The sequence below is a fragment of the Python bivittatus genome, unplaced genomic scaffold (assembly GCF_059951505.1).
Source record: "Python bivittatus isolate LINGU-HERP-01145 unplaced genomic scaffold, Pbiv_v1 ctg000980_np1212, whole genome shotgun sequence".
Lineage (NCBI taxonomy): Eukaryota > Metazoa > Chordata > Lepidosauria > Squamata > Pythonidae > Python > Python bivittatus.
This window is the reverse complement of record NW_028277125.1, coordinates 44,834,037-44,848,188: the sequence shown is the minus strand read 5'-3', so window position 1 is coordinate 44,848,188 and position 14,152 is coordinate 44,834,037. Positions and strand designations below refer to the sequence as shown.

Below are 14,152 nucleotides of genomic sequence, written 5' to 3'. Positions count from 1 at the left end.
ATCTGCAATAGGCAAGCAGCTTGGTGTGAAGAAATCAACTGTGGGAGCAATAATTAGAAAATGGAAGACATACAAGACCACTGATAATCTCCCTTGATCTGGGGCTCCATGCAAGATCTCACCCCGTGGGGTCAAAATGATCACAAGAATGGTGAGCAAAAATCCCAGAACCACATGGGGGGACCTAGTGAATGACCTGCAGAGAGTTGGGACCAAAGTAACAAAGGCTACCATCAGTAACACACTATGCCACCAGGGACTCAAATCCTGCAGTGCCAGACGTGTCCCCCTGCTTAAGCCAGTACATGTCCGGGCCCATCTGAAGTTTGCTAGAGAGCATTTGGATGATCCAGAAGAGGATTGGGAGAATGTCATATGGTCAGATGAAACCAAAGTAGAACGTTTTGGTCTAAACTCAACTCGTGTTTGGAGGAGAGAGAATGCTGAGTTGCATCCAAAGAACACCATACCTACTGTGAAGCATGGGGGTGGAAACATCATGCTTTGGGGCTGTTTTTCTGCAAAGAGACCAGGACGACCTATCTGTGTAAAGGAAAGAATGAATGGGGCCATGTATTGTGAGATTTTGAGTGAACACCTCCTTCCATCAGCAAGGGCACTGAAGATGAAACATGGTTGGGTCTTTCAGCATGACAATCATCCCAAACACACCGTCCGGGCAACGAAGGAGTGGCTTCATAAGAAGCATTTCAAGGTCCTGGAGTGGCCTAGCCAGTCTCCAGATCTCAACCCCATGGAAAACCTTTGGAGGGAGTTGAAAGTCCGTGTTGCCCAGCGACAGCCCCAAAACATCACTGCTCTAGAGGAGATCTGCATGGAGGAATGGGCCAAAATACCAGCAACAGTGTATGAAAACCTTGTGAAGACTTACAGAAAACGTTTGACCTCTGTCATTGCCAACAAAGGATATATAACAAAGTATTGAGATGAACTTTTGATATTGACCAAATACTTATTTTCCACCATGATTTGCAAACAAATTCTTTAAAAATCAGACAATGTGATTTTCTGGATTTTTTCCCCCATTTTGTCTCTCATAGTTGAGGTATACCTATGATGAAAATTACAGCCCTCTCTCATCTTTTTAAGTGGGAGAACTTGCACAATTGGTGGCTGACTAAATACTTTTTTGCCCCACTGTACTTTCTTCAGTAATAGCCCCCTATTTGAGAAATGTATTACCAACTAGAATTTAAAAGGTTCCATCATTTCAGTTTTTTAAAAAAAACTTAAGTGATTCATTTTTCGTTGGGGGGTTTCATTAGATTGCCGAATTGCTGCTTCTTAGCATGGATTTTGAGCACACTTAAGTTGTTTTTATCTTGGAAATATAAAAGCAGCTTGAAGATATTTAGCATTTTAAAAAATTATAACATTAAATATATAATAGCAATCACAAATTATGGGAAAAATTATTTTAAAAATAGAGCTAGTTTTGCCCTAAGTTTAGAACTTTATAAATAAATTGGATTACAAGGCAACTGTGAAGTCAGTAAGGCTAATTCAAGACTGATGTTTTACAGTCCTGTAAAATATATATCAGACAACAATATGGCCCCCATATTTTGCATTAGCTGTACTTTCCAATCACTTTAGGGAAGCCCTACATAACAAACATAAAGACTTAAGATACATGAAGGAATACCAAGCTTCCACCCGATGTTCCAAGAGCAGCCTCAGATCCAAGAGTATTGCAAAGCTGCACACACAATAAAATATAAAATTATAATCTTTTACCATTACTGAAAAAATGTATGTTCAGGAATTATATAAAATTGGGGAGTTGTGCCATATTTGTAGCAAATTCAGTGAAAAAAGTGAGGGCTACAAAACTGAACTATCAGCACAAATTTGCTCTACACTTTAAGCTGCACTTAAAGATTTTAAAAATTAGACCACTAATCGTAAGGTTAAAAAGTTTAAGAGATACCGGAAGTAATCTATATATATTAGTACAATTACACATGAACAATCTCCAACTTTTCTTGTATAAAAAAATATACACTAGGACTTGTCCCAATGTATTTGAGTAAAAGTCAATAAGCATTTTAAATAATTAAATATAATTTCTAATTAAATAATTTCTAGTTGAAAATCTGTTCTAATGCATATTCTAATATATCTTCATAGTGACATTGGTATTAATTATCATAGCCACATCTTCTGCCACAGGCAACCATGTGGCTACTCAAATTGCTAGTAAGAATGAGTCAAATTTTTTGACATTACATGGTTACAAGTCTTGACAGAACTCTCTCAGAGATTACCTCTCTTGCTTTGATCCTATTCCGATACTAAGTCCTCCAGCAGATATCCATTTAAAGATGGAAGCCTCTAGCATTTTGAGGCTTCTCTGATGTGAAAGTGGAAGAGTATCTTCTCTGTGATTCCAAAACCACAGATTGTGCTTCCTTGGGTACTGCATTTGGTCCTGACTGGATCCATGAAGACAGTTTGCTTCAACCAGTCTCTTTTCAACTATTAATCTCAGAAATGTGAATATTCAAAAAGTAGGATCGCTATCACTAATCATAAGGTGCTCAATTAAAATAGCTAAGGAGACAACTCCATCTGTCTAAGCTGGGAGGAATATCTATTTCTACATTCATCAGCTCACCAACAAAACAATGTGTGTTTTTATTATTCACCATCCTTTTTGTTAGTAGCCATTGTGAATCTGTTCTGCATTTTATTTTTCTCCATTGTTTATAATCATTACCACCATAACTCAGAATAACATGCTACATATAACCCAGAATGCTTATACTAAAATAGTTTGAAATCTTTAAGGTACTACAGTTATAAGCCCAAAAACTTCAACAATTGACAGTATGGAAAGCTGTTATACTCCTCTCTGGTTGCCAAAACCATCTATTTGGCATTTTTTTTATTAAAAGTTTTTTATTACAAGATAGGGCAGGGGGAGGGATTAAATCTATCCAGCCTAGCTATGATTTAGCACAAGTGGAATCCAATAAGCATGACATATATTACAGCCTCAATTGTTTAATAATAATAGCTTTCAATAATAGTTTGAAATATACTGTGACTGATATAATATTTACTGCACACCTGGAAATATCTGCTAATCATCTAAATTACCGCATTCCTGAAGTTTGCACAAAGCAATTATTAATCTAGATGCATCTTCAAAATCCTCCATATTATGACTGAACATAAGCTTATTTTTCATCTTTATATATCACTGCTTCTCTGTTTTGATACATATATTCTGCTACAGCATGAGCCAATAAAGCAAAGTGTTACTTCAGCCAATATGGTTACTATGTGGGTGGAAAGAAAACCAATCCCAGGTTTGAATGATATCCTTAGTGATGTTTTTTACACTCACTCCAGAATAGAAAATGGTACAATGGCTAAAGAGAAATACTGTATTTCCTAAGCCTGCAATAGTCTATTTTTGTAGGGAACGGTAATTCCAGTAATTATATAATGTGGGCCTTTACTATTAAAATAACCAATTATCTATATTATATATTAAATGAAAGCACCTTGAGTTAGTCACTTTAAAAATAATTTTATTGCTTCCAATGTATAGAAAAGATAAAAACCAAAGATAACAAAATAAAAAGGATAAATACATACACATATACTAGAATTCACAAATAAGAAAATCTCAGTATTTTTAATAATTGATTAAAACAAACACACAGAAGATTATCGGTCAACGTTTGCTCAGTGCTGACAAAGGAAAAAGTCTGTGAGAATGAGCAGACACAATCAATTTAAGCCTCATAGACAATCATGAGGTGGGCACAAATCTACCTATATCAAACATCTGTTTATTAGGTGCAGTTAATACTACAGCCTAGTGGGAACAATCTGCTAACACTCCCAGAAAGTCTGTAGCTCAGATAATTAGACTTTAGAGAGAGATGACTCTGTTGCTTGGGTGCACATACTTCTGTAATATTGTTTTGTGCGTTCATCCAACCCCCTTCAACATGAACCTCCGAAGCTGACAGAGTTTGGTTTAAGATGATCATCAGCATAACTCATCTGACCTATATTGCTGCAACATTTTTTTAAAAAAAAGCTTATACACAAAAAGCGTTTCACAAACGATGCAATCTGTGACTGCTTTTAAAGACTTAATTTCACGCCTGATATTATGTTAATCACCAGGCTTCTACCCCACAAGTTTACAGAAAGCGATCAACTGAAACTGGGGAGAAAATGAACCAAATTAACCTCCCTCCACCGTCAGATTTGACTGCTAGGGCGGAGTCAGACGCTACACAAAGAGGTAAAGAGCAGGGAAGGCACGGCGGCAGGAGGGGGAGCAACGCTTTGTTCAATGGCGGGTCCTCTTTTTCAGCGCTCTTTATCCTGACCAGCCCCGGGTCCCTCCCGTTTCCGAGATCTCCCCATTACCTTCCACAACGCCGCAGAGGAATCGCCGTGCTCCCCCACTGCCCACAGCTCCGGCGCCACTCTCGGGAACCGTTTCTGGGCCCGAGGGGTCCGGTCTTGTAGGGGGCGACTCACTTCGAGGTGAGGAAACGGTCGTAGAACTAGGACCGGATGCGCTCTGAGATTCCCCCCGCGTCTCAGCGACCATCCCGGCCAGATCTGCTCCAGGACTACCGTCCGCCGCCATCGCCCTTCCCCGCACTCTAACCGGGATAGGCTGCGCTTGCGCGGAGAAAACCAGCCCCAACTGGTCCAAGCCGGAACCAACCGCTCTGTTCGCTTGATTGCCAACCGGGACCGCGGTTGCTGATCACGTGCAGCTCCACCTCCCTTCCTCCGCGCGCCAGCCAGAAACATGAAGCGAGAGCAAACCAGTCAACACATCACTGGCTTCAGAGAACGAACGGACTAATTGTAAGGGTGGGGGAGAATGACAGAAAAACTCTACAGCGCAGGCGTGAGGGGCTGGCAGACTATAAACTGCGCATGCTTAACAGGGTCAGAGGAGGAGGGGCACGCCTGTACGCACGCGCAAAAATTAAACGGTTGTCTACTGCGCATGTGACCGGCGTTGGCTTCGTCTCAAGGCGTTATGGCGCATGCGTAGTTACTGTACTGATGCCGGCAGCGGGTACGGCCCAAGTAAGAAGGGAAATAAACAAAGTAGCGGGTGTTAAAGCGCAAGCGCAGAATTTAAAGCGCGAAAGGGAATGATAATTTTGTTTAAGCTAACGTTGCGCAAGGGGGTGGAGTTTTGTGTAGGCCGAAAAGTTCAGCGGCTTCCTTCCGCCTGAGTTTCGTTTCATTACTTGTGTAAAAGAGAAGGAGGAGCTTTACTTTCCTTATTTTGTTTCTGGGTTGCTGAGCAACATTGAGGGCGCCTAAGGGAGGTACTGCATTCCGTCAGCCATCTAACCGACAAGATAAAAACGAAATAACTCAGCAATACATACTAGAAAAGTTGTATTTCACCGATAAACCAGAAAGGATCTCTTTTCGATTGCCGTATTTCTAAGCGGTAAAAATCCTGTCCTAAACCCTGGAGAATTATCGGCAGTCAGGCAGCCCTGAGATAGAATGGGGCATTAATTTGGTTGGCTTATTCAGTAATTGTCCTGTTTCTAATTTTCACCGGAGAATCTCGTCTTTCCAGTATCAGCTGGCTATATTGCCTAAATATATTACTTCTTGGCCAAAGCGGGAAAAATGTAAGCCTTCCGACTCCAGCTCGACTGCTGATAACTCCTGGATGATCTTGGCAACTTCGCAATTGCCGCCTTCCGTGATGTTTTTTGGACTTCGCAGGCTCTGAGTTTCCTCGCACGAGAGAAAGGGTAATGCCGGTGAAGTCTGCAGCGGATTTGGTGGATTATGAGGAACGAGGAGTGAATCTTGGATTTAATTAGTAGAACCGTGCCAATCTAGCTAATTTAATACTGTTAATTTGATAATCGTTTTACACCTAGAATGGTAAAATACTTGGCAGCATTGATATTGTTTATTTACATCTGCAGTAGCTTTATATATTTACCAAGGTTTAATGGAGCAGGAAATACAAATGCTTTTAAATAAAATAAATATTACCCAGTGTCAAATACTGATATTAATGGGATAGTAATTGACAGAAAAAATATTAAAAATAACCAGTCGTTTGAAAAATTGATTGGAAGGATACACTAAAGAATTGATGGGTAATCTGAAGATAATGTGGCATTGGCCTAATTAAAAAAAAAATCCAAGTTTGGTTGCTGTTTTCTTACAATTTGGTGTGAGATTTGTGTTGAGTGTGTAGCTTTGGATTCACGGATCCAAAGTTCTTCTCCATGTCCCCCACCTAAATTCATGCAATCCTTTTGTGACTTTTCAAGGTTGAGATTTCAGAACAGGTTAAAAAAAAACCTGGAGTCTCATAGCATCTTTTCCAACTAACACATTTTATTAAAAGGCATAAGCTTTCATGAGCTGCAGCTCACTTCATCAGGTGCATAGTGCATCCTACATAATTTATGTAGGATTTAAATTTGTAGGTGGAAAAGTTAAATTTTTCTTCTTTGAGACTGGTACTTCTTTTCCAGTTCTGAAAAGGAAAATCGGAAAAAAATCTCCTGGGTTCCTAGGGTCGCAATCAAACAACTCCAGAGTATCAGAATTACTTGAAAGTTTGTAGTTGTAGTTTTGAAAATAGAGCTGGCTGTCAGTTTTTATAACAACATAGATTTCACCAGCTTGTGGGTTCACAGCATAGCTATTTTGTTGTTGCATTCCCTGATCTTAACATATAAAACAAGAACTTGCAACCTATTTTTTTTTAGATATTTGTTAGAGAACCCTCATATTTCAGTTCCTTTTTTAAACTTAGCAATTCCAATTATTTGTAAATGAAGGAAATATTACAATATCACAAATTTTATCATTCTAGGCTTCTTTGCTGATTGTTACATTTTGTCATTTCTGCACTTAGCAAGACACTTAGGAAGTAAGAAAGTGATGTGAGACCTGTTGTCTCACAAACACGCTGCATTGCCAGTCAGGTAAACTCCTGTTTTAACCACCATTTTGGGTCAACCTTTTTTTCCTCTGTACCTGCAGCACAGATAGGAAGGTCCAGTTGCAATATTGTCAAATAGTTTGGGCAACATGTTTGCAGTAGAAGCAGGGATAGTACATTATTAATTATTGCTGTCATTGACAAATATAAGGATCTTTAAAATTGAACATCTTTACTATTAGTTGTCTTTCTCTTCAAGGAAGACGATTTTTCACATAAGAAATAAAATGCATGGCAGCCTAGCAACATTTCTACTTTGCTGGCTATCCATTCAACAGGCATGGGGAAAGGATTACAGGAAGATATTTTCTATATCAGTAAATCTACTTATAAAGACCTCATAATTGGCACTTTGAGAAATACCCCCCCACACACACACACACCTATACATGAGCAATAGGGTATTGGACAGGGCCTTGGAAACCAATCTTCAGATTGCCATGAAGCTACTTAGATACCTTACATTGAATCAATCTCAGCCTAATCTACCTCATAGTTTTGTAAAAATAAAATGTGATTTTGTGGCATGGAGAATTTAACAGAACCATGTATTCTGCCCTGAGTTTCTAGAGGACAGCCGGGGTATAAATGTAAGAAAGAAAACAAATTCCAATTCAGAAATTGTTTACTAGTACTTCAAAAGCTAGCTGATCGTGGTAAGTTTTAGCAATTTAATTAGACAAAACCCAGGCCAGCAACATATTTCACAAAAATGGGATGTAAATGTACTTTTAAAGGAAATAAAAGGTTAAAAATTTATTGGAGGAAAAGAATAATTGAAGCTTGAACATCTGCAGAGTTTATGCAGTTGGGATTCAATGCATAGAAAGTGAAATGACAGAATATTGAATTGTATTATGAAATAAAGCTTCACATCCTTTAATGAACCCAGGCAAAAGAGAAATAGAAGCTGTGGCTGCATAGTTTGCACATTTTTTGTTATAGAGATCATATGTATATTTGCATAAATTTACATAATACATTCACCTAGGAAAACTTAGATATTCTGAGATGTGTTGAACCTAAATGTTTACTGTTTCTGCAGACAAATTGTGAGAGTGGTTATACCTGAACTGATAATGTCTAAAAGTACAAAATAGATCTGAGTTTCATCAGGCATTAGATGTGTTCTAATTATGATTGTAATTGGCAGCACTACAGTTGTAAGCAAAATATAGTTAGGACCTATTAGCATCTAATTTGGAGAACCAGAAGTTTCACTAGTCAGAAGAATCAGTATCAAATATTGAAATAGCTACTTATTCCTCACAAAAGGGCAAAGGGAACAATCAATACAGCCAACAAGTTTTAAAGAGATTTTATATAGAATCTGTAAAATTTATTATAATTGTGGAGTCCTTGGGGTTCTCTGAGCTTGGTTCTTTTCTTGCAAACATTTCATTACCGGGATATATATATAATATATCTATAAATGTATATATATTATTGATAGATAGATAGATTATATATATTGATTATACTGTATTGTGCTATACTTTTGAAAGCAGACTTTTTATTAGAAAATCTCACGACCTTATACTGAAACAGGGAGATGAGCTAAGGTGGAAGTAACCATGTTTCAATGGAAGGGACACTGAAGAGTAAAAGGGAAGAGCATATATTCCATTTGAAGCACATTATATCCCAAAACTCATTGTGAAAAGAACATAGCAAAGCAACAGTAGCAGAGGCCATGGTGTTTGTGCATAGCCATTGGGGGTGCATTTTATTGTCATATCTGATTGTTATTGTACAAAATATACACAGATGAAAATGCAAAGCTGATAGCAGAGCTCGTGCAGTGGAATTAGGCTGTTTGGCCCCCACTATTGATTGTAATGACAGCACAGGTAGAAGGAAGCAGCTGGTATATGAGTAAGGAAGGAACAATGAACAGCATCATCAGTCTCCAACTTCTAGAATTGAATATAGCCTCACCCATGTATTTAATATCTGCTCAAGGCATAGTGTAATTGCAGTAATCAATAAATAGGACGGAGACATATTGAACCAATATGTCAAGATGAAAGATAGATTAGAGCAGACTTTTCCAAACTAACCCCTCCAGATATGTTGAACTATCAATCCTATCATCCCTCTCTAGTCTAGCGGACTGCTGACTGGCAGTGATAAAACCTGAACACATCTGGAGGCACCAAATTAGGAAGGAATTATATAAGTTTTGCAGAGTCAAGTTATGAATCAAATCAAGCCAATATGATCGGAAAAATAGCAAATGTAATGCCAAATGAGAAGGGCACCTGACATCATGTTTTATAGAATAATTGGTTCATGTAGTCATAATCTCTAAAGCAAATTGAAACTCTTTATTTTACCCATAAACATGCATTACAGGAGCGATAGTGGGTAAATTTATAAATTGTACCATCTATAATTGTGAAAACTTACTTTAATTGGATGTTAGGAAGACAATCTGCATTCAAACTGAAATGTCATATATAGCCCAAGACATTATTTTCAAATGTAAAATACCCTTGCATGGGGAATTGCTTCCTCAGAAAGGGTATAGAAGCCCTTATTTTAACATTATGGTAAAAGATCTGGGTTGACTGTAGAGTTCCTTGTGATGAGAAAATTTGTGTGAAGTTCCTTATTTGCTCCCAGGATAATTTCCCATGGGTCTAAAATTGCATCTGAATTAAGAGAAAATAGAGGAATTAGCTCACCTGTGTGTGCAACAAACTGTGATGATGCCAAAATGATGACAAGTGCATAGTGGTGTCATCACATAAATCTTGCAATTATGTACTTAAGGTCCAGTATCTGACACAAGTTGTGGTATTTGCATTATGACATCACAATGCACATTACTTCATTACCCCCTCTCTATCTATGAATAGGATACGTATTTTAAAAGTCCAGATTTGTTTTTAGTTATAGGATTTTTATTTCCTTGGGAGTGGAAAAATATCTCCTGCTGAATTGATAGAGAAGGCAAGACTGTGATGAGTTGGATGGGGAACTGGGCTTTATATGTATTGGCCATCTTGAGTGTTTGTGAATAAAAAGCATATGCTAGTTTAGGCAAAATAAGCATAAATTATTTTGGTGATAGTATTATAAGGGAATGATATATAGCAGCCATGCTTCTATCTATCTTGGTTGAGGAATTCCTCTCACCGAAATGTCATTTGGCTGTTATACTGAAAACTGTTCTGTGGGAACAGCCAGAAAGGCTACTCATCTGATTTTGCCCCAGGTATATTTATCAGCACCAATTTAAATATCCTGCCCCCCACATGACATTTCTCCATGTTGAGCATAGAGCATAAAGTGTACATTTCCCCCATACTATGCTGAGCTTCCATACCACAGCAAGACATTTCTGTCCATAGCAGTATGGAAAACTTATGTATGATGGTAATATACTGTGCATATTAAGTTGAATGGTCACTAGACAGAACCAGCTATTTCCAATGGCATCACATACCAATTTTAGCAACATATATCTCTTTAGGCAACTGTTGTAAGGAGACAGAGAATAGTAAGGCAATACCAATTATTTTGGCTGACCTGAGTGGCCATTGGGGATAGTCTGGGGACTGAAGTGATTTTTTCTCCCCCACCTCTGCTCTTTCTGCAGGCCTTTGGGAATTAAAAGACAGTATTTGAATAGCCTTCCATTTGAGGTTAGTTGAACAGAAATGTTGAAGATTGCAGAAATGAAGTATGGAAGCTAAGAAAATGTGTTGTAAGCAAAATAGATTTTCTCACAAGAGAAAATTACATAATATTAAGAAACTGTTTCTTTGAAGAAAATCCCTTTGTGGAAGGAATGTTCTTGAGGAGAATTAAAGTAAGGTGGGACTAGTTACATTCATTTGGAGGCACAGGTGGAAGTATATATATGCCAAAGTAAAATAACCTTTTAAAATGATGGAATAGTCTATTATTTAGTCCCACATAAAATAAAACATCTAATGGGTGATACTGAATCTGCCCTAGTCTTCAGAACTAGATTTAAGTGATCCTTAACAATATACATAAAAGAGGATCTAGAAATGATGGCATAATGGATTAGCAAAATGTAAAATAGCAAGGGGAAGAGCCATATCTGGGCTACAGTGCACATGGGAGTCTGTTTGCATAGCTAATAAATCCTGAGCCAGCCAGTTCCATTTCTAGACTCACTCCATTATTTCCTGTACTTCTGTTGGAGTCCTGAAATATTTACTCCACTTGCAGTTCCTATAGTAGAAAGCCTTGGATCTTGCTTTGTGTGACAAGGTACCTTAATGCTTACTAAGAGCTGAAAAAAAAATCTGAAACTGAAAAATAAACATCAGAAGTTACCAGGGCTGGTTATTAAGAGGAGATATCAGAGCAGAGTATAATTCAGACTGCCATTAAAGAAGAAATGTGGATTAAATTTAATATTTGTGTATTAGAACAAGCTGTTTATTTCAACGGAGCTAAGATGAAAAATAGTCATCTGTGCCATCTAGCTATTAGCTGTTGCATCCTTCCCAACCTAGTGCCTTTCATATGTATTAAGACTGCAACTTCTATAATTTGGCCATGCTGACTAGGAGTTCTTAAGAGCTGCAGTCGTAACACTTCTACAGGGTACCAGGCTGGGGAAGGTTAGCATGTCTCTTCCATTAGATTTTTACTTGATCTCTTGAGATGCAACAGTATTTCCCAAAACACTATTTTCAGATGTATCGTAGCCCAGCCAATTTGTGGGCATCATTTTGGGGGAAGGCTAGTATGTATCGATAACACAGTATATTTTGGTATCTTCTTTGTCTGTTATGATTCAGCTTTGCCTCTGTTAGAATTTTCATGGTTGCTTTCATGTTGTTTGGTTTCATGGTTGTTTTCTTTTTGAATTTAAATAAAGCCTGCCTATTTTCCTATACCCCTTGTCTTGATTCAATATAATATCTTCATTACTTCATTCCCTCCTGTTGGGCGTCTTCCCTCCAGACTATTCAGGATGTCTCAAGTAGTCTCATCTCTTGTCACATTACATTTCTCCTTAAATTGACCCTTGTCAATGTTGTATTCAATGTTAAAGTTCTACTCTTTCCTCATACTTTTACTCCAGACTGCTTCTCTTCCTCTTTTACTTAGTTTCCATATTGTACTCTTGAGTTTACACAGCTTCTGTATCATCAGCACCCTTGTATTTATTTTTATTTTTACTTAAACCCTTAAAAAGGCTTTATTTTTTTCAACGAAGTGTTTTATAAATGATCTAAGTTTTATCCACTTGTTCCTCTACTAATACTGATTTTTCCCTAGCACTTCCCAATTACTGTCTGTTTACTGCATCCCTGTTGTGGCTATTTAGCATGGCTGCATTACTGTTATGTTCAGTACAGAACCTGGCACTCCTTTGGAGCAAAGCATGGTCTGAAGTTGCTTGTCATTCATAATGCTTTGGCTACTGAAGGGCCCAAAGGCTGTTTATCATGGTAATATTGTAGTGACAAAACCAACAAACAAAATCACAGAAATAGCACTCTGCAAGTGCTAAGAGAAAGTTCCTTTGCAGAAAAAGGAGATTGTTGACACAGGAAAGGAACAGCCAGATATATCTCCCCCTATTTTCCCCTAGATTTTTTCCTTCTCTCATGTGGTTTCTCTTCCACTCCAATGATACTTCTGTTTGTAATCTGTCTATTCACATAATTCAGAGACAAGGCACAAGGTTGAATTCTGCCCTGACTAATACCACAAGAGCCCAGAGCCCTCATACATGGATATTACCATGGCATTAAGCATATTGCTACTCAAAACTCTTAGCTGATCCCTTGGTTTCTCATTCAAGGAAGCTGGAGCTCTTGGTACTTCTGTAGAGAATCTAACTGTAGAAAGTAACTAAAAGTAATATAACATCATCATCTGGAGCCACATGGAAACCCATCCAGTGAGGTCACATAGAAACAGATTTAGATTCCATTCTGACCTAAATATTTCCACTAAGTAAGTTCCCTTGTTTCTAGTTCTGTTTTCACCTTATTTACTAAGACAGGGAGCAGTGAAAATCTTTGACCCAATTATTTGGCTAAGCGCTCTGTCTAGCAATCCCAACATAATTCTTAATTTATCCCCTAATTTCTAAACAAAAGCTAATGGTTCTTTTGCACCTAGGTCTTGAGTGATACAAAGTACCCACTCTTTTTTTGTGGATGCAAACAAAAGAATTCTCAAAGCGAAATAGCGTTCTTCTGCAGTTTTCTCCAGAATAGCTAAGAGTTCAGTTAATTGTAGCAGCAGAATTGCAATATATCTTGACACTGAAAAATATTGCCTCCACTTGTTGGAAGCATTAGAATATTACCCCATGTGCTGTGAGAACCTTGGTTCAGATCAGATAGACTCCCTTCCTTGTAGGTAGGAGTGCATTTACAAGAGTTCTTAGCAATTGATGCTTACATTGCCATTTGAGAGTGTGAAAGCCCTAATGAGGGATCATAGGGTTGCTGTGATTTTAGAAGTCCTATGGATAAGCACATTATATATTGATAGGTCAGTGCAGTTTTTGGGGAGGCAACAAGTTGATTCATTTTGTAGTTATTTTCCCAGAATAAGTGCTTGTAAATTCTAGGACACACTCCTTGCTTAGCCTTATCCAATCCAGACAAAGACTCCCACTTGATTCCCATTGTAGGGACTCCCCCATCCCACCCCAGTTGGATCTTGAATACATGAGGATTGTCTCCACAAAATGGGGCTGCTTTGTCCATGCAGCCAAGGGAAGAGTGCCTCAGGATACGCCAAGGAAAGAAGCCCTGGTGTGTGTGTGATGGTCTTGGCTCCAGGTGTGGTCAGCTAGATCACATTGTCAAAAAGCTTCATGGAACTCATGATGTTTTCATCCTGCCAGAGAAAAGATGGCATCAAGGCCTTAGAAAAAGGGGAAATTAAGGTGTAGCTTTACTGTTATTAAACATGATGTTTCAACTCTATTTCCCCACAACCTACCTTGGATGAAAGGGTATTTTCCAACCTCTTCTTCACCCCACTCCCCTAATTGCACCACAGGAATAGTAATATGAATCTAGTGCCAGTAGTGAAATATCACATCCTGATCTAACTGATTTGATGGTGGTGATAAAAAGTTCTCATCTGTAGAGCAAAGAATAGGACTGGCTGTGCACTTTTTACTTATTCGCTGCT

The 14,152-nt window shown here is 38.2% G+C and overlaps 2 protein-coding genes across 3 annotated transcripts in view; both read right to left on the bottom strand.

The window, feature by feature from the left end:
* Window positions 1–4,893, bottom strand: part of OGA (O-GlcNAcase) — a 42,223-nt gene extending 37,330 nt beyond the window's left edge. Inside the window, exon 1 of the mRNA XM_007425941.3 lies at window positions 4,417–4,893. Coding sequence (XP_007426003.1) covers window positions 4,417–4,642 — 226 coding nt within the window. The 5' untranslated portion in view covers window positions 4,643–4,893. The remainder of the gene's footprint in view (window positions 1–4,416) is intronic.
* A 6,885-nt stretch (window positions 4,894–11,778) lies between these two features.
* The window catches only part of KCNIP2 (potassium voltage-gated channel interacting protein 2), a 124,788-nt gene continuing 122,414 nt past the window's right edge, over window positions 11,779–14,152 (bottom strand). For both annotated transcript variants that reach the window (XM_088132511.1, XM_025165245.2), the window contains one exon: window positions 11,779–13,852. In XM_088132511.1, coding sequence (XP_087988637.1) covers window positions 13,805–13,852 — 48 coding nt within the window. In that variant the 3' untranslated portion in view covers window positions 11,779–13,804. The remainder of the gene's footprint in view (window positions 13,853–14,152) is intronic.